The following is a 20,705-nucleotide window of genomic DNA, read 5'->3' as shown; positions in this document are numbered from 1 at the left end:
GATTTAAATAGTCGACAAAATTTTCACGTAAAGAAGAAAAAGGCCCTCACATATATTTGGCCCAAATTAACTGGTTGTAGACGTACACAAAAACAGGGCGAACCCATGCAAAAATGGGTCTTTCGGGTCGGTCCGAACTGAACCACATGGTAACCCTTGCCTTAGTCTTGCTCATTTGCCGAACAGCTGTTACTTCCAACCGCATGTAACCCTTAACAAGACATGCGCTTCAATGCTACTAATAGACTGAAGAAACAGCTGTTACTTCCAACCATGAAAACCCCATCTTAGATTACGTGAATAGATGGATAGCTGGTGTGCCAGCCCAACATTAATGGATGTTCAGTTACAATTTCCCTCTTAATTAACAACCTTCTCTGCTTATAAATATTCCACAATTTAGCATCACTAACCTGGTTCATACACTCAATACTACCAACATGGCAATTGCACCACCATCTCACCACCTATCGTCCTTCTTCCTCCTCATTGTGCTTACCGCTCATCTTCTCCTATCATACTCAACCACCACCTTTGCCGCCGCTGACATGACGACGTCGACGGCCGCCCTGGACATTCATGTAGAGTTGATTCATGTCGATGCACACCGCAGTTTTACCCACTTGGAGCGATTACACAGAGCAGCTAGCCGAGAGAAACATCGGCTTCGGAAGCTGCATCAGAAAATCCGGCATGGTAAACATCAGGCACAAGGTGATGATGATGTCGAAGTTTCGGTTGAGGCCAGAGTCGGTGAGTACTTAATGAATCTAGCGATTGGAACACCCCCACGCTCCTTCTCCGCCATGGTTGATACTGGTAGTCCTCTTGTATGGACACAATGCGATCCATGCATCAATTGCTCCAACAGAGAACCAATATTTAGCCCGTCAAATTCCTCCTCCTTTTCGAGGATGCTACACTCCAATCCTCTCTGTGCCTCCCTAACTTTGCGTGTAACTACATTGGATAATTCTACTGGTGGATGCAACTACAAGCTCGATTATGAGACTCCAGCTACTTCCCAAGGATCCCTTGCCTTAGAGACGTTCACCTTGGGCTCGGGGAATCGAACCGTATCGTTTAAGAATATTGGGTTCGGCTGCGGCAATCACAACCAAGGTTTCGATGAGGGTGCTGGCATAGTTGGGCTAGATCGGAGCCCGATGTCACTCGTCTCTCAACTAGGGTCGTTAATCGATAACCGATTCTCCTATTGCTTCACTTTGTTTAATGACTCTGTTTACAAATCGAGTCGACTCGTGTTGGGCCACAGTGCTGCCTTGATCAGCTCAGACGCCTCGACAACGACGCCGCTGGTAGTTAACCCGCTCTTCAAGGATTCTTATTTAGTGAACTTGGAGGATATCAGTGTCGGAGGGAAGCGTCTCCTAATACCCAGTGGTTATTTCCGGGGCGAGTCTTATGGAGTAGCAGTAGGTGGTACCATCATCGACTCAGGCTCAGCGCTTACCAATATAGTACCACCCGCTTACATGTAAGAAACCGTCTCACTTTAATTTCTTGCTCTAATTTGGGGTAATGGGGTACCTAAACCCATGTTCATTGAACAAAACTTGCAACTGATGCGTACTTAATATGGTGTTTCACTTGTGATAGGCGAGTGAGGGATGCACTCGTCAAGGCTATCGGTTTACCGGTTGCTGATTCCTCAAAGGCGGGGCTTGATCTCTGCTACCAATCATTGCCAGAATCAGCGTCCATCCCTAATGTTACCTTTCATTTTGAGGGTGGTGATCTCGATGTTTCCAGAAGCCAATATTTCATTCGCGATCCAGATACAGGCTTGAGTTGCTCAGTGTTGATGCCATCAACAGTGCCCATAGTATCAATAATTGGAGGCGTCATGCTGGCCAACTTCCACGTCCTTTACGACCTTGGCAACAACCTCATCACTTTCACACCTGCAGAATGTGGTAAACTGTGAACCGCGCTTTCTATAACCCTCTTCTGTTTCCTTGGAAGCTCCATGAATGGGACTTTTATTTTTTTGAAAGAGTGGAAGTATTTTTATTCGCTAGTTTTGTAGCAGGGTGATACCTCATCATCATTCCTGCAGACCTCTTGTACTGATTTTACAGATCAAGTGAATTTTATCCTTCTTTAAAAAACAAAAATAAAGAGTGGAAGTTGTTCATTCAATTAGAGTTTCAGCAAGCAAGCACATGTATTTGCAGTAATCCCAGTATTTTCCTTTTGGCATTTAATAACATCTCTCTCTCTCTCTCAACAGTTGAACACACTTATGATTTGCATCCGAGCAAGACTAAATGAGGTGCATTTGAAGGAAGCATAGAGTTTGAGTCTCTATGAATGCCAAATTTATGTTCAAAATCGTGCACAAAAGAACTACAGAGTTCTCACTGATGATTCATACAAGATCTAAATCCAAGATAATTCTTTATTAAGACATCTTAATACATGTCATATGTTGGGTCCAAAGATTTGATGAAGAAAGAAAAGCACGAACATGACTGACTTAACTACAAGGACCATATGTCACCAAAAAGGATTCATCTCTATTAATAAGACATTTACATGTAATGGTTATATAATAGCCGAGTGCATTTGTTGTGCCTTACCATTGATGAATTACATGTGCCAAAGTGATGCCAACCTATTCTCGAGATTACCAAAACAACATTCGATCTGTCACTCCCAGCATATATATATATATATATATATATATATATATATATATATATATATGAAAAACCTGTAATGTCAACTGGGTAGATCATTGAATGATGATTGGATGCGCCTTGCGCATCGATTTTGTGCAAAAAATGAGCATTAGCAGTGGTCACGGCCACCTCTAATGCTCTTGGAGGAAAATTGACTTTTAGCGGCAGTCATGACCACTGCTAAAAGTCCTTTTTACGTTAAAATAGAAGCATAGTTGTTGATCAATGCGTGATCAGCTGTAGATAATCATCCGATTATGTCAGGCAATTTATGTGTTTTGAGGATCTGGGTTACTATATATATTGTAATTGTGCAAATTTTTTGTTTCTTGTTATGATTATGTAGAAGTGTTGCTGAGGTTATTTATCTTTCAAATATATGTGCTTTGTCTGACTTAAAAAAAATGTGATCTGACACTTCAACTGGATAGGCCTCAAGCAGGTTACAACTTAGTCTTCTTCATCATACAGCTAGTGCCCATTCAAATTGGATTGATTTGGTTATCAATATTGATTGCCTACTTATATAGCTAAAATTGTACTTGTTTTACTCACATAACCTACCTATCTTAGTCGCCGGAACTTGGATCTAGCCGTTATTGGTTCCAAGGATCAATGAACACGAAGCTCAAGTGCAATTTAATCATGGGAGGGGAATCCCAACATTATTAGTTGTTATGGGCACCCCAGAGGCCACCTTTTCTAAGCAGGGTGTTTGATGTTGTCCACTCTGCATGTTGTAGGGTTCTTGGTTGAACCCCTCTCTTTCTATTTTTTCAATTCTTTGATACTAGAACAATATGATATAAGTCTTATTTACTAAACTACCAAGTTTCATAACACAAAGCGACACAACTCCAAGTTAATTGAGACTGATCAGAAGAGGACAGACAAATACATCAATAAATTACAGGAAGGTTTGCGGTCTCGCATGATAACAAGCATGCCCCATAAGTTTCAAGTTGTCGTGATAGTAGCTTCAAGGATTAATACAGACTGGGAGTGATCCAAGGGTATCGCAGGAAAGAGGCTAGCAGCAAGCGATGGGAACAAGAGAAAATTCCCAAGTCGGCAGGAATCATGACTACCTTTCTCCAAGAGAGAGTTTCAAAAAAAGAACTATGATTCATCGGTTGTGAAACTACTACAGAGACAAGGTGTAGTCCAGCCTGACCAACAGACTAACTTTAGCTGCCAGAAGTGTCGCTTGACCTACCTTGAAAAACCATATTGGTCGTGAAACTACTATATAGTACAATGTTAGCACAAGTTTATTCTCATAATTAATATGCCAGGGATAAGCAACAGTAAGATAAAGCCAAGTATACAACACTTCATATGGAATAGATAGTGATATATTGTTCTTCTCCTGATATTACTTTAATACTCAAGATGAATCAGATGTCAAATTTATGGATTCATATTGCAGCTTGGGAAAAGTTGGTGGATTTCATTTTTTGCAGATTTTGGGTCAAACTGTTTCTTGATTGGAAAATAATTAAGTGGGTGTGCAAAGAATATGCAAGCAAGGACATGGAAAATGAAGAAGGCCTTCCCTTGATTGAGGACATACAACCTTCTGAATATATGTGTATGCATACTGGGAGCAATAAGGAACAAGGAGAGCTCTTATTGAATGTGTCTGTCTATTTCATGTTTTAGAAAAACAACATATTGGTTATATATATATATATGAAATCACATAATGCCTTATATTTAATAAATAGTCGTTTTGATTTTTATGAAACACACACACACACACTTATATATATATATATATATAAGTGTGTGTGTGTGTGTTTCATAAAAATCAAAACGACTATTTATTAAATATAAGGCATTATGTGATTTCATATATATATATTGCAAGTTTGATACCCAAGGTGTGCATTGGCCATTTTTACAAGACAACTAGAAAACCACATCTTTACGGATGGGGCTTGGAGAGAAAGGAAGAGAGACATATTCAAAAGGCAAAAATTTGCTTAATAATTTTAATGAAAATGAAGAAGTTACACTCATTGTTGATCTATTTCAAAAAGAATTTCGACTATGAAATTGTTGCATATGAATTTTTTTTGTTAGATACATCATGTGTTGCCTGCAAAGTATCTGTATGCTCTGGATTTTCAAAACAACACTTGGTCAAAACTTCATGGATTTTTTTTTCTTTACAGCAAAATTTAGAAAAGGTTTTTAGCAGCAGCAATAGACGATAATGAGTTATCAATTTTAGAAAATGCTCGGCAAGTTACAGGTATCTGGCCAAGCACTCATTGACCATTGAAGTATTCTATTTATGAAAATGAGTTATTTATTACAAATATTACTGCTTGAAAAAACATTATTCTTTAAAACTGGGTTTGAAAAGGAAAGGGTTCAACAATATCTGAAGAAACCTTGGAACTCGATGTCGCCTTGCTCCGCATATTGCATCAGAGGTTCAGTACATATATCCCCCATAAAACGGTGTCAGAACCATTGTTGGTATAGTAGGAAAACATTCAACTCAAAGCAAGTATAAATTATAAAAATACACGGAGCCACTTAGGGCCACAGTTTGAAACGATGCTTAATTCTCCAAGACTTAGTGTATATCACAAAAGCCTCCTTAGTGCCACAATTGAAACATCAAAACTCAAGTCTCCAAGACTTGGTATATCTGTATCCCACGAATCCCAATGAGAGCTCATCGAGCTTAGCTTAGTCATGCGGATACAAAACAGGTCTTTGCCCTATCGGTCCAGTATTATATTGATCTCTTTACCTTTCACATGGTTATACATGAATCATCAGAACAACACACATTCATTCATTCATTTATTCATTGTTGAACCTAGAACTAATGCATTGTTTCGATATTAATCATTCACCCCCTAGTACAGGGGAGAAGCTTGAACTTCGACATCAACGTGATGTTCTAGAGGTTTATTATTCTATGTATTTTAGATACCCCAGAGGCCTGATGACCCTATCCATGGTGAGGCGGTAGAAATCATACCGAGATAATCCCACCAGGTAATTTTGGATGCATCCTCTACTGCACTAGTGGGGTTCAATCCTTAGATCTTAAGGATAAGCCGACCTCCAAACCTTCTGAATGGCAAGAGGTCCCTTGAACTCTTTGGTTGATAATAAATCCATGTCACTCGTGGTTATACCATCACTGTCTATCACGGTGAGCATAAGTCTTAAAGGGGTTCGGCAACATAACCATAATTATAAGACATTTGAATGCCACTTAGGAAAATCAATGTGTTATGCACTAAAGGACATATCTACCCCAACCCCATTCAGTATTTGGAAACACGAGCCACCCATGTGGTCAAGGGACTATCGTTAAGTTTTATTCATATGCATGCAAGACTTCGCCCTCGGCATCAACGACCTTCATGAGCGTTTCACTCCTTTCGGGTGGACAACCAACTCTGACACATCACCCTTACGAGTCTTATTGTATAATAGTATTTCACATGAGCATGTATATACAACGATCACCATTGATTGACTGCTTGGCATATGTAGATGCAACAAGTACTGACCTAGTCAAGGCACAACAACTACTCTAGTGCATCGACACTTATGTGTATGGTGCCCTTACAAGCGGAGGTAGAACTAGCCATTCAGTCTGAGTTCCGACAACAGGGTCATCATTGTGTCATTCAAACTTGCTCAAGAAAGTAATTTGCCAAATATTTCGGCATCACTTTCTCTGTTTGACAGAGGAAGCTTGATGATCCTTTCTACTTTATGGAACGTTACTTAACAAAATTTTGGCAGCACCTTCTCTGTTTGATGGAGGATGCGATATGATCTTTTTAAGTTCAGTGAGCATCTTTCAAAAAGTTTACCATCACCTCCTATTTTTGACGGAGAAAGCGTTATGCTCATTTAAGCTCGATGAACATCTTTTCAAAAAATTCAGCAGCACTTCCTCTCTTTGATAGAGGAAATATTATGCTTAAATCGAGGATAGATGTGCACTGTTGTGTGTACTTTATGTCTATCATGGTTCATTGGAACCTAGGCCTTAGTTAGGTCATGCGCACGTGACTTAGGAGGTTACGTAAAAGCGGTTTTACACAAACATTGAAACATTTACAATAGGGGTTTCATTCGTCAATCAAAGTCTTGATCAAGGATTGGCATATGGAATCACATTTGGTGATAGGAGTTGACCCTCATTTATATACTTACTTATGCACAACTATATATAATATAAGTAGGAGCATGTGCACGATATAGCGCAATGACATAAGTGAAAGTATATTTAAGGTTCAGGTGGTAAAATCGAACTAAATAACTTGCAAAAAGCAAATAGGTATATATTTGAGAAAAGCAGGATCCATGACATCATTCGATGCGATGACAATCTTAAAAGCATAAGAAAATACATATATATTACGGAAAGCAGGAGCCTTGACATCGTTCGAGGCGACGATAATCTTAAATACATAAGCAAATATATATATATATATACACACACATTACGAAAAGCAGAAGCCTTGGCATCGTTCGATGCGAGAATAATCTCAAAAGCATAAGCAAATAGATATTTATTGCATAAAAAGGGGTCTTGAAATTGTTCGACTCAACTACAATCTCAAAAACACAAACAAATATGTATATATTGAGAAGAGTAGAACTTTGGTATTGTTTGATGCACAAACCTACCCAAGATATGTGGTAGTGCTCCGACATGGTGGTTGAGGCACTCCTAGGTCGTGGTCGGCATGTCCTTTATGTTCGGTACGGTCACAACCAAGAGTGTCTCTTAAAGCTTTCAATGAAACGGTAATACGATGAGATCTAGACCAAAAACCGGATTGAACACTCATATTCCAAAATACATAATGAGTTAGAAATTTGATAGTTCTCTAATAAATAATGGTTTCAAAATATATGATGTTGATAAGTGTGTCTATAATAAAGTAGATTATAATTATATTATTATTATTTATTTATGTGTTGATGATATGCTTCTTTTTTGTTCTAATAGTGAATGCGTAAACCAAACAAAGATTTTTATCTTTCATGTTTTATATGAAATATTTGGGTGTTGCAGATGTTATTTTAGGAATCAAAATTATGAGAAATAATAATGACATTACATTATGTCAATCATATTATATTGAGAAAATTCTTACAAATTATGGGCGTGGCTACATACGCCGAGCAGTCGATCAAAGGTGATCGTTGTATATATCTGCTCATGTAAAACACTATTATACAATAAGACTCGTATGGGCCAACGTGTCAGAGTTGGTTGTCCACCTGAAAGAGGTGAAACGCTCGTGAAGGCCGTAGATGCCGAGAGTGGAGTCTTGCATGCATATGAATAAAACTTAGCAATAGTCCCTTGACCACATGGGTGGTTTGTGCTTAAAAATACTAAATGGGTTTGGGATACATATGTCCTTTGATTCATAACACACTAATTTTCCCAAGTGGCATTCGAATATCCTATAATTATGGTTATGACGCCGAACCCCTTTAGGACTTATGCTCACTGTGGTAAAGAGTAATAGTACAACCATAAGTGACATGAATTTATTATGAACCAAAAAGTTCAAGGGACCTTATGCCACTCAGAAGGTTTGGAGGTCATGTTATCCTTAAGATCTAGGGATTGAACTTCACTACTGCAGTAGAGGATGCATCCAAAATGATCTAATGGGGTTATCCCGGTATGAGTTCTACCACCCCACCATGGACAGGGTCATCAAGCCTCTAGAGTATCTAAAATACATAGAATAATAAACTCGCAGAACATCGCGTTGATGCTAAAGTTCAAGTTTCTCCTATGTACTTGGGGGTGAACGGTCACCACAAGATCTTCTTCATGATCTTCTTCTTCATTGTTTACCCATCCACTTGGTATATCATTTGGATCACATTCTTCTATGAATGTTTCATCGACCAATGAAGATATGACATACATTTCATGCGCAACATCGTGACCATAAGAGAAGTTATAGATATCATCTGATTGATAGTAATCACTCTCTTCAGTTAACTTGTTTTCTTGTAACAGATCATACTCAGGGTATAGTTTGGACTTCACCTTGCAAATTGCCCACCATTCATTTCTATCTGACTTTTTTGTACACGGATATGAAGTATAATGAATTTGTTGAGCTTGCGAGGCTAATATGAATGGTTCGTATGTTCCAAACCTTTATTTGTGATTCACTTCCACAATGCCTGAGGCTTTCTCGACTCTTGTTGCAGTGGAATCAAACCAATGACACTTGAATAACGTTACCCTATTATTTATGCCTAAGTAAGTCAAGTCCATTATTTCCTCTATAACACCGTAATAATCATGTTCATTTTCACCGTAGCTGCTACCCGTGACACACACGCCACTATTCATCGTTAATTTGTTTATACCATAGTCTTTTGTATGAAATCAATAACTATTTACGATATACCCGTTGTAACATTGCACAACTTTGGTTGGACCATTTTGTAAATCACATATTCCTTGATCTTTAACATCACCATGGCAGACCTACACACAAACATAAACAATGATTGTGATCACGACCAACTAAGTAAGTTAGTGTTGTTTACAAGTACACAATTTATGTGAGCGTCCTTACCAATTCTTTCAACCACTCCACAAACTTAGTTTCACATTCTTTTTGTAGTTCTGCATCAGTGAGATGTGAAACTTCTCTTCGCAACTCCATATCAAATCGTCTGCAAACCACAAATACTTATATTACCAAACCATGTATGCATGTATAGCACATAAAAGAATTTAGAATTGTGTTGTGTCTACATATTCTTACTCGATGTATGGGTCGATCACTGAGCAATTAAAAAGAATATAGATGTGTGCTGCATCTTGCTCTCGATCTGTTAAGAGTCTTGATCAGCAACTACCAAATGCATGCCCAAGTAGTTGAAATATCGACAGTTTGTCAGCTATAGTTATTTGTTCTCCATCATCGTTACAAGGCGGGCATGTGTAACGTGTTGGAATGTGAAGTTCAAAGTACATAGATGAGAAATTTGAAATCTCTTCTAAAGTGTACGCCTCACAAATAGAGTCTTCTACTCTTGCTTTATTACGAACTTTTTTTTTGAGGTCAAACATGCATCTATAAAAAATATACATTTCTAATTTGAAATATCTGTCATTGAAGACACAAATATAAGAAAACATATATCTTTTAAATGGGTACATCAACCGATATTGCACAGGACCACCAACCCTTAGTTCATATGGCAAATATATGATCAAATGTTCCATAACATCAAAAAATGCTGGCGGAAAAATCTTTTCTAGCAGACAAACAGTAGTGATGACAAAGTCCTCGAGATTCATTATATCAGATACTACGACTTTTGATGATGCATAAATATTCTATTTTATTAACACATTTTTACTATATAAATGCATCATCTATAGGTTAAGGGCATACACTTAGGTGCATAATGATATTATAGAGCTCTGGTTCGAATTTCATCGAAATCAGAGTTAATTTGAGAAAATTAATGCATTTATAATGTAACGGGTCATATCTCGGATCCGATTTAGAAGATCTGGATCCAAACGCCCATTTGGATCTTGGATTTGGGTCAAAATACATTGATTCAACCCAGCTTCAGCCCATTTGAGTTTTTCATTAATACTTTTCTAAAAAACCCCTCCTATATGAGGCGCCCAGTAAATATTTATCTTTTAACACTGATTTTGTAAAATAGCCAAAACAAGCAAAATCGTGTATAGGGGAGAGGGACGCCCATTCCAGCCTTGTCTTTGCTTTGATTTTCGTGCCCTAGGGGCATAAATCTTACTCACCTCCACTTCCACCCAGCCGCCCCTCCCATTCATGTTCTTCCTTATCCATGAAGCTCATCTTCAATGGAGACGCCATCTTCTTCTTTCATTCTTTTCTTTTCACATCTTGTCCTTCTTCTCCTCCTGTTGGAACTAACTTTTGATTTGTTTCTTTGCAGCTGCAGTTGGAGTGTATCCATCATGGTGGAGGTCCCGCTCCTCCATGGTCGGTCGACCCTGAACCCTGGAGCACACCATTTGCGGATCCCTGCAAATGAGACAACAAAAGGATATTAGACAGCATCACCGAGGTTTCTCGTGGCGCGAAGTCAAGCAAAGTCCGCTCTGCCTTTCCCCTCAGTCATCGGATCGCCCTGGAGGTTGGTTCTCTCATCCCTTTCTTCTAGTTAGAACCCATTTTGTGCGTGAGTTATGTAGATGTGATTTTCTGTATTTTCGTTCAGCTTTAGCGGAAATCGTTTGCTCCCTCAAAACTGTAAATTGCAAAAAGTTGTGAGAGTCCATTTTTGCCTTCTTTAGGGACAAAATAGTCTTTTAGTTAATTGTTTAATTTCATGTAGTTTTAGTGTTTTCTAGTAGTGTAGTTAGTGAATTAGAGTTAGTTAGAGTAATTAGAGTTACTTTGCTTAGTTAGATTAGTTAGATACTGTAATTGTAGTTTTCTTTAGTTGTTTAATTGTAATCTAATTTCTGTATCAGTTTAGAATTAATTGTAGATGCAAGTTAATTTTAATTTTTAATTGTGTACTGACTTTGTGTTTTTATTGTGTAGGTTGATAAGTTAGAATAGGTTCACAAGTGTAATTCAAATATGAGGTGCCAAAGCACATGTTATGAAAAGACAGTTTTGCCTCTGGAGACCTGCAGAAGACTTAGCCTCCTATTTTAGTTTATTTTCATAGTTAGAGTGTTATTTCATTTAATTTGTAATATTGACATAGATTGTAAACCTTGTTATATTAAAAAAGTGTTATTTTAGAATTAATTCAGAAGTATCTCGTTCCCTGTGCATTCGACCCGTACTCGCCACTCTGTGGAAAGTCGGTTTTTATATCTTTGGTTGACGATTTTCCCAAGTTTTTATTGAAATTATCTTTTAAAAATACCCATTGCAAAAAGTACAACCAACTTTCGATGCACACAATGTTCAAAAAAATCTGCTCAACTCAGACAATACCCCCATAGGTTTGTCTAACATATCATGGAATGCTAGGAGTATCAATCGTTGCATAAAGATATGACAATCTTGACTCTTCAACCCATATAAGTGTTCATCGTCAATCTTCACAACACGAGCAATGTTAGAGACATATATATATGAAAATCTCAACTGCCTCAACCATTGACATACCTGCTTTATTTGATCAGGTCCAAGCACGTACCTTACCTTTGGTTTCAGTACTTTGCCATTATACTCTTTGAGTTCCAATTCTGGTCATTTACATATTACTTTTAAATCCATACGGGCCTTCGAATTATCCTTTGTTTTCCCTTTATCATTCATTACTATATTAAACAAATTATCAAACACATTTTCTCCCCATGCATCACATCCAAATTATGTTGTATCAATAGGGTCGGCCAATATGGTAGTTCCCAAAAAATAGATTTCTTTGTCTAATTGTGATCCTTTCCAAATCCAAGGAAGGACGTCGAACTACGGGCATATGTTAATATATCTGGAAAGTATCGCAATCTTCTTAAAATCTCTATGCCAGACAATCTTGTGGCTAGACCTTTCATTTGAGTTGTGTCTGCTCGAGACGCATTCCTTTGTCGTCGTAACGGATGGTCGCTCGGTAGAAATCGATGATGACACTCAAACCAGCAAGGCTTCTTTCCATGTGTCAATCTAAAAGATTTTGTATCATCCATGCAGTACGGACATGCCAACCTCTCATGTGTGCTTCAACCAGATAACATATCATATGCAGGGAAGTGACTGATTGTCCATAGAACAACGGTCTTCATATTGAAATTTTGTTTTTTGTCAGCATCATACGTGGTAACACCGTCATCCCACAGTACTTGTAGTTCATCAATCAATGACCTTAAATATACATCAAGATTTTGGCGAGATGAGGTCAGACAAAGGATCAATAGAGACAAGAAAAGATTTGGACGCTTCATACATAAGCTTGATGGAAGGTTGTATGGAGTTACAAATACTGGCCAGCATGAGTATGGAGTTGATCTACACCAAATGGATTAAATACATCTGTACATAGACCGAGTCTAACATTTCTCACCTCCATTGCGAAGTTCTGATGAGTATGATTAAAGTGTTTCTAAGCTTCGGTGTCAACAGGATGCGTGATCTTGTCTTCATCATGTCAAACTTTATTTGCATGCCATATAATGTGTTTAGCTGTCCTTAAAGACATATAAAATCGTTGCAATCTAAGAATGATAGGAAAGTAGCGTAGCGACTTGTATGCAACTTCTTTTGATCTCGTGCTACCATTTCCTCTTGTTTTTGGCTTGAATCGAGGATGCCCACATGAAGGGTAAGATATGTTGTTTTCCTGATCCTTGAAATACAACATACAGTTATTTGGACAAGCATATATCTTTTTATACCTCATACCTAGAGCGTTGACTATAACTTTCGCACGATAGAAATTTTGTAGCAATTTCTCATCTTTGGGCAACATACTCTTCACAATCATGCACAAATGATCAAAACATGATTGACTCAAATTATACTCGGACTTCAAATTCATTAGTTGAAAAACTGCAGAAAAGATAGTGTGACTCCTGCAACCGTTCCAAAGTGGTTCATCAACATCTCTAAGTAAATCATAAAATCTACTAGCTGCATCGTTTGGTGATTCTTTATCTACTGCAATTCTTACATCACTAGGACCCACAGCAGAACCGAGTTCTGTTCCTGTGGCATCAAATATCAAATCCATATATGGATTATCGTGCACTACATTCACCCGTGCATTAAAATTGCTTCTAAATTCTTCTCCATGAAACATTCAATTCTGATAATCACTCACAAAACCCTTCCTGTATAGGTGATTTCTAACGCCATGAGGTTCTACAAATCGATTATTCTTACAAATCTTGTAGGGACACCTAATCCGACCTGTGGGATCCACTGTACTGACACTTGCAGTTGCAAATTCAATAAAACTTTCAATACCATCTATATATTCATGCGATAACTCATTGTCAACTACCCTACGGTACATCCATAAACGGTTTGTAGTCATTTTGTCGAATGATGTTACGAAATGTATCCAAACCAGTTAAAAGAAAACCATCAAAATGCTATGATGAAGAAAATATCAAATTTATCATGCAATATATGATGTCATACAATCACAAGAATTATGATGCATGCATTGATAACTTAATATTTTTATATGCAAAACTATTCATAACATGATGCATTAATTTGAAGCATACTATCATTATACAATTTCACATGGAAGTCATAATTAAATTGAAATTAACTACATGCAAACATGTATATAATCACATCAAATATTGCAATACATGGAAATCATTCATATAAAAAAATGTCAAACATGTACCTCCAACAAACATACTTCAATATCTCGCTAACTACTGTCATGCCTAGCATGCAATCCGTACTCCAAAAATAAGAACACTTCTATTCTCGTACATTAAAATCATGCTCACCATGATGTCCAAACTCCAACAAAGCAGTCCTAGATATCAACAACTAAGTGAGTGTGTGAACAGTAAAGTGTTGCATTCAATAAATTAAATAACATGTGAAGCGCTTGCATCACTTACTCACCACGGGTATTTACCCGATTTGCATTATTTTTGTCAATTACTTACCACGGGTGGAAGAGCACAAACTGGATATGTTGAGAAATCTGCAAGAGATACTGTGTTAAAATGAAATCACACAGTGTTAAAATGAAGACACTCCAGAGGCAGTGATCGTCTCTCGAAGCGGCAGGCATAGGGTGATGACATGGTTTAGGCGCCCGACGAGCGCCGGGTTCCTGAACCTCGACCCGTCGCCCCTGCCAAAAAAAAAACCAGAGGTCGGAGGGGCGACCACCTGCCGCAAAAAAAAAAGAGGCAGGGTCACACCCCTCCCCCCTACCAGAGGATCACGGGGGCGACCCCCTGCCCGAATAAAAAAATAAGGCAGGGGTCGACCTCCTGGCGGAGAAAACAAATGAGGCAGGGGGCGCCCCACTGCCGAAAAAAAAAAGAGGCACGGGGGCGACCCCCTGCACGAATAAAAAAATGAGGCAACGGGCGACCCCCTGCTCGAAAAAAAAAAGAGGCAGGGGGTCGCCCCCCAGCCGAAAAAATAAGGGGCAGGGGGTCGCCCCCCTGCCGAAAAACACAACACGCGGGAGGGGGTCGGCCCCCTGCCGGAAAATACTAACGAGGCAAGGGGGGCGACCCCCTGCCGGGAAACAGAAAACGCCACAGGGGGGTCGCCCCTCTGTCGAAAAACACAACACGCGGCAGGGGTTCAGGCCCTCTGTTGGAAAACACAACACGCGGCAGCGGGTTTGCCCCCTGCCGAAAAACACTAACGAGGCCGGGGGGGCGACCCCCTGCCGGAAAAACTAAAAGTGGCATCCGCGCCTTTTATCAGAAAAAAAATGTGTCTTTTATCAGAAAAATCTGGGAGACGTCGGTCGGGGGGGGGCGAACCGGGGGCAACGGGTACGGCGGCAGGCCGGAGAGTGACGGGCGGCGGGCGGTGGGGGTCGGGGAGACGTCGATGAGCGAGATATGGGGCGGCAGGAGGGAGAGGGTGGCCGGTGGGAACAGCGGAACAAAAAAGAGAAAGAGGGCTTTGATTAGGGATTTACGGGACATTTAGCGACGGATTTCACGACTGCCTAAATCAGTCGTAAAGCCGTCGTAAATTAATATAACTACGTAGCGACAAAACTATTCTGTCGCTAAATCCATCGCGAGATAGCGACGACACACTTTTTCTCGCCAAATCCGCCGCTAAAATACGCGGTTATTACGACCAAACATTTCATCGCTAAGTTGTCACTAATTTGCGATGGAAGCGATTCCATTGATATTTTTGTAAATATTATGGTTCTTAGCGACGGATTTGTTTCTCTTGTTAATCCCTCGCAAATTAGCGATGGAATTTTTTCGTCGCTAATATCCGTCGCTAATCCCCTATTTTCTTGTAGTGTCCGCTCAAACTTGATTTTCTTATGTAAGAGTTTTGTCATCAGTAAAGCAATCCTAGAAAAATTATGGATGAATCATTGATAATAACCCGTTGATGATTCATTTTTTTCTAGGGATTTGATTGCTTTAGCACAAGGTAAAATTGCTAGATATTATCTTTTTGATGAAATACTATGAAAAGAAAGCCTATTGCGAATTCCAATTTTTTTTAGAAATATGAGAACATGTAAGTTTCAATTTTCGAGAAGGTTTCACAAGGTGGAGTGATCAGGTAAATTTCGGACATGATGAATTCATTTTGTCATCCAAGGATATATATTATTTTGTTCCTTTTAAGTTTATGAAATTAGTTAAATACAAAATATTTATTGATGAATGTTTTTGTCGGCACTATAGTAATCCACTTGGCAGGGTGCAGGCTATGAGGGTGAAGCCTTTTTGATCCCTGATGCAGCGCGTCTGAGTGAGCTTGAATAAAAAAACATGAACCATCGAACCCGAATGCTAAGGCCAAGCTCCCACCAAGATTGAGAAGTCTGGAGTTTTATTTTTAGCGTGTCTTCAAACACATTTTGCTTGAGATGTAATTTTTAGCATAGTGAGATTTTTTAAATCCTTGTATTTTTTTCTTGTTTAGGTTTCGATGGCCCGTTAGGATCCATTTGGGCCATCGGAGGGTGTATGCGGGATTAGGGTAGTACTTTTTTTATTTATTTTTGTTAGTTTGGCTATTGTGGATCCACCCTGCTGGATTCGAAATCCAAAACCCGCCCAAAAACATAGGGAGTGGTTTTTTGAAATCTTGAAACCCTCTTTGAGAAATCGAGTGAAGGAGAGAGCTCACCCCTTTAAGCCCACTAATCACTTGCCAAAAGAACACAACAAGATAAACAAAGAAACAAATTAAACCATATAGAGAAATTAAAAGAATCTGAATGTTGATTCGTAGGGAAGATATTTTTCAAAGAACACAAACCAAAATCGAATTATTTAGGAAATAATGGTTGATTTCATGCTCAATCAGTGGTTTATGAAGAAAACCTTGAGAAGCAATTTCAGTCGATTCTTTCATGATTTTCTTACATTTTCTGGGAAAACATAAACATATTTTCATTGAATGGTGAGAAATCGCGATCTTATTTGGGTAAAAAAAAAGTCGTCGCTTATTTGGGTATACAAGTATGGATATGGCATTGGTGTGACAATTAGAAATGATCGGTTTGTGTCTTCACAGGTTCAGGTATGATCGGTTTGGGTATTAAAAACTTCAGGTTTCAGCTCGGGTCTTGATATTTTAGATACAAATAACTGTCAATAAAAGAAATTATAATGGATACATGCTTGATTATTTGGTGATTGCCCAAACCCAATTCATTTAAATAGTCGACAAAATTTTCACGTAAAGAAGAAAAAGGCCCTCACATATATTTGGCCCAAATTAACTGGTTGTAGATGTACACAAAAACAGGGCGAACCCATGCAAAAATGGGTCTTTCGGGTCGGTCCGAACTGAACCACATGGTAACCCTTGCCTTAGTCTTGCTCATTTGCCGAACAACTGTTACTTCCAACCGCATGTAACCCTTAACAAGACATGCGCTCCAATGCTACTAATAGACTGAAGAAACAGCTGTTACTTCCAACCATGAAAACCCCATCTTAGATTACGTGAATAGATGGATAGCTGGTGTGCCAGCCCAACATTAATGGATGTTCAGTTACAATTTCCCTCTTAATTAACAACCTTCTCTGCTTATAAATATTCCACAATTTAGCATCACTAACCTGGTTCATACACTCAATACTACCAACATGGCAATTGCACCACCATCTCACCACGTATCGTCCTTCTTCCTCCTCATTGTGCTTACCGCTCATCTTCTCCTATCATACTCAACCACCACCTTTGCCGCCGCTGACATGACGACGTCGACGGCCGCCCTGGACATTCATGTAGAGTTGATTCATGTCGATGCACACCGCAGTTTTACCCACTTGGAGCGATTACACAGAGCAGCTAGCCGAGAGAAACATCGGCTTCGGAAGCTGCATCAGAAAATCCGGCATGGTAAACATCAGGCACAAGGTGATGATGATGTCGAAGTTTCGGTTGAGGCCAGAGTCGGTGAGTACTTAATGAATCTAGCGATTGGAACACCCCCACGCTCCTTCTCCGCCATGGTTGATACTGGTAGTCCTCTTGTATGGACACAATGCGATCCATGCATCAATTGCTCCAACAGAGAACCAATATTTAGCCCGTCAAATTCCTCCTCCTTTTCGAGGATGCTACACTCCAATCCTCTCTGTTCCTCCCTAACTTTGCGTGTAACTACATTGGATAATTCTACTGGTGGATGCAACTACAAGCTCGATTATGAGACTCCAGCTACTTCCCAAGGATCCCTTGCCTTAGAGACGTTCACCTTGGGCTCGGGGAATCGAACCGTATCGTTTAAGAATATTGGGTTCGGCTGCGGCAATCACAACCAAGGTTTCGATGAGGGTGCTGGCATAGTTGGGCTAGATCGGAGCCCGATGTCACTCGTCTCTCAACTAGGGTCGTTAATCGATAACCGATTCTCCTATTGCTTCACTTTGTTTAATGACTCTGTTTACAAATCGAGTCGACTCGTGTTGGGCCACAGTGCTGCCTTGATCAGCTCAGACGCCTCGACAACGACGCCGCTGGTAGTTAACCCGCTCTTCAAGGATTCTTATTTAGTGAACTTGGAGGATATCAGTGTCGGAGGGAAGCGTCTCCTAATACCCAGTGGTTATTTCCGGGGCGAGTCTTATGGAGTAGCAGTAGGTGGTACCATCATCGACTCAGGCTCAGCGCTTACCAATATAGTACCACCCGCTTACATGTAAGAAACCGTCTCACTTTAATTTCTTGCTCTAATTTGGGGTAATGGGGTACCTAAACCCATGTTCATTGAACAAAACTTGCAACTGATGCGTACTTAATATGGTGTTTCACTTGTGATAGGCGAGTGAGGGATGCACTCGTCAAGGCTATCGGTTTACCGGTTGCTGATTCCTCAAAGGCGGGGCTTGATCTCTGCTACCAATCATTGCCAGAATCAGCGTCCATCCCTAATGTTACCTTTCATTTTGAGGGTGGTGATCTCGATGTTTCCAGAAGCCAATATTTCGTTCGCGATCTAGATACAGGCTTGAGTTGCTCAGTGTTGATGCCATCAACAGTGCCCATAGTTTCAATAATTGGAGGCGTCATGCTGGCCAACTTCCACGTCCTTTACGACCTTGGCAACAACCTCATCACTTTCACACCTGCAGAATGTGGTAAACTGTGAACCGCGCTTTCTATAACCCTCTTCTGTTTCCTTGGAAGCTCCATGAATGGGACTTTTATTTTTTTGAAAGAGTGGAAGTATTTTTATTCGCTAGTTTTGTAGCAGGGTGATACCTCATCATCATTCCTGCAGACCTCTTGTACTGATTTTACAGATCAAGTGAATTTTATCCTTCTTTAAAAAACAAAAATAAAGAGTGGAAGTTGTTCATTCAATTAGAGTTTCAGCAAGCAAGCACATGTATTTGCAGTAATCCCAGTATTTTCCTTTTGGCATTTAATAACATCTCTCTCTCTCAACAGTTGAACACACTTATGATTTGCATCCGAGCAAGACTAAATGAGGTGCATTTGAAGGAAGCATAGAGTTTGAGTCTCTATGAATGCCAAATTTATGTTCAAAATCGTGCACAAAAGAACTACAGAGTTCTCACTGATGATTCATACAAGATCTAAATCCAAGATAATTCTTTATTAAGACATCTTAATACATGTCATATGTTGGGTCCAAAGATTTGATGAAGAAAGAAAAGCACGAACATGACTGACTTAACTACAAGGACCATATGTCACCAAAAAGGATTCATCTCTATTAATAAGACATTTACATGTAATGGTTATATAATAGCCGAGTGCATTTGTTGTGCCTTACCATTGATGAATTACATGTGCCAAAGTGATGCCAACCTATTCTCGAGATTACCAAAACAACATTCGAGCTGTCACTCCCAGCATATATATCTATATATATATATATATATATATATATATATATATATATATATGAAAAACCTGTAATGTCAACTGGGTAGATCATTGAATGATGATTGGATGCGCCTTGCACATCGATTTTGTGCAAAAAATGAGCATTAGCAGTGGTCACGGCCACCGCTAATGCTCTTGGAGGAAAATTGACTTTTAGCGACAGTCATGACCACTGCTAAAAGTCCTTTTTACGTTAAAATAGAAGCATAGTTGTTGATCAATGCGTGATCAGCTATAGATAATCATCTGATTATGTCAGGCAATTTGTGTTTTGAGGATCTGGGCTACTATATATATTGTAATTGTGTAAATTTTTTGTTTCTTGTTATGATTATGTAGAAGTGTTGCTGAGGTTATTTATCTTTCAAATATATGTGCTTTGTCTGACCTAAAAAAAATGTGATCTGACACTTCAGCTGGATAGGCCTCAAGCAGGTTACAACTTAGTCTTCTTCATCATACAGCTAGTGCCCATTCAATTTGGATTGATTTGGTTATCAATATTGATTGCCTACTTATATAGCTAAAATTGTACTTGTTTTACTCACATAACCTACCGATCTTAGTCGCCTGAACTTGGATCTAGCCGTTATTGGTTCCAAGGATCAATGAACACGAAGCTCAAGTGCAGTTTAATCATGGGAGGGGAATCCCAACATTATTAGTTGTTATGGGCACCCCAGATGCTACCTTTTCCAAGCAGGGTGTTTGATGTTGTCCACTCTGCATGTTGTAGGGTTCTTGGTTGAACCCCTCTCTTTCTATTTTTTCAATTCTTTGATACTAGAACAATATGATATGAGTCTTATTTACTAAACTACCAAGTTTCAGAACACAGAGCGACACTACTCCAAGTTAATTGAGACTGATCAGGAGAGGACATTCAAATACATCAATAAATTACAGAAAGGTTTGCGGTCTCGCATGATAACAAGCATGC

At 39.2% G+C, this 20,705-nt stretch overlaps 2 protein-coding genes across 2 annotated transcripts; both read left to right on the top strand.

Moving 5' to 3' along the window:
* The first annotated feature begins 440 nt into the window (after positions 1-440).
* On the top strand, positions 441-1,948 carry LOC149822608 (aspartic proteinase nepenthesin-1-like). The gene is made up of 2 exons (XM_089980325.1): positions 441-1,498; positions 1,621-1,948. The coding sequence occupies exons 1-2, from the start codon at positions 441-443 to the stop codon at positions 1,946-1,948; spliced, it is 1,386 nt and encodes a 461-aa protein (XP_089836451.1).
* Positions 1,949-17,493: 15,545 nt separating this feature from the next.
* LOC149822607 (aspartic proteinase nepenthesin-1-like) lies at positions 17,494-19,001 on the top strand. The gene is made up of 2 exons (XM_089980324.1): positions 17,494-18,551; positions 18,674-19,001. The coding sequence occupies exons 1-2, from the start codon at positions 17,494-17,496 to the stop codon at positions 18,999-19,001; spliced, it is 1,386 nt and encodes a 461-aa protein (XP_089836450.1).
* Positions 19,002-20,705: the final 1,704 nt, after the last annotated feature.

Source organism: Nuphar pumila, chromosome 11 (assembly GCF_984573655.1).
Source record: "Nuphar pumila chromosome 11, dmNupPumi1.hap1.1, whole genome shotgun sequence".
Taxonomy (NCBI): Eukaryota; Viridiplantae; Streptophyta; class Magnoliopsida; order Nymphaeales; family Nymphaeaceae; genus Nuphar; species Nuphar pumila.
The sequence above is the reverse complement of the archived record's forward strand: the minus strand, read 5'-3'. Positions and strand labels throughout refer to the sequence as shown.

Excerpts from the sequence above, each read along its gene's own strand:
- LOC149822607 (XM_089980324.1), top strand. The coding sequence starts at position 17,494 with ATGGCAATTGCACCACCATCTCACCACGTATCGTCCTTCTTCCTCCTC. Across the intron at positions 18,552-18,673 it reads ATAGTACCACCCGCTTACAT|GCGAGTGAGGGATGCACTCG; the intron begins GTAAGAAACCGT and ends CACTTGTGATAG.
- LOC149822608 (XM_089980325.1), top strand. The coding sequence starts at position 441 with ATGGCAATTGCACCACCATCTCACCACCTATCGTCCTTCTTCCTCCTC. Across the intron at positions 1,499-1,620 it reads ATAGTACCACCCGCTTACAT|GCGAGTGAGGGATGCACTCG; the intron begins GTAAGAAACCGT and ends CACTTGTGATAG.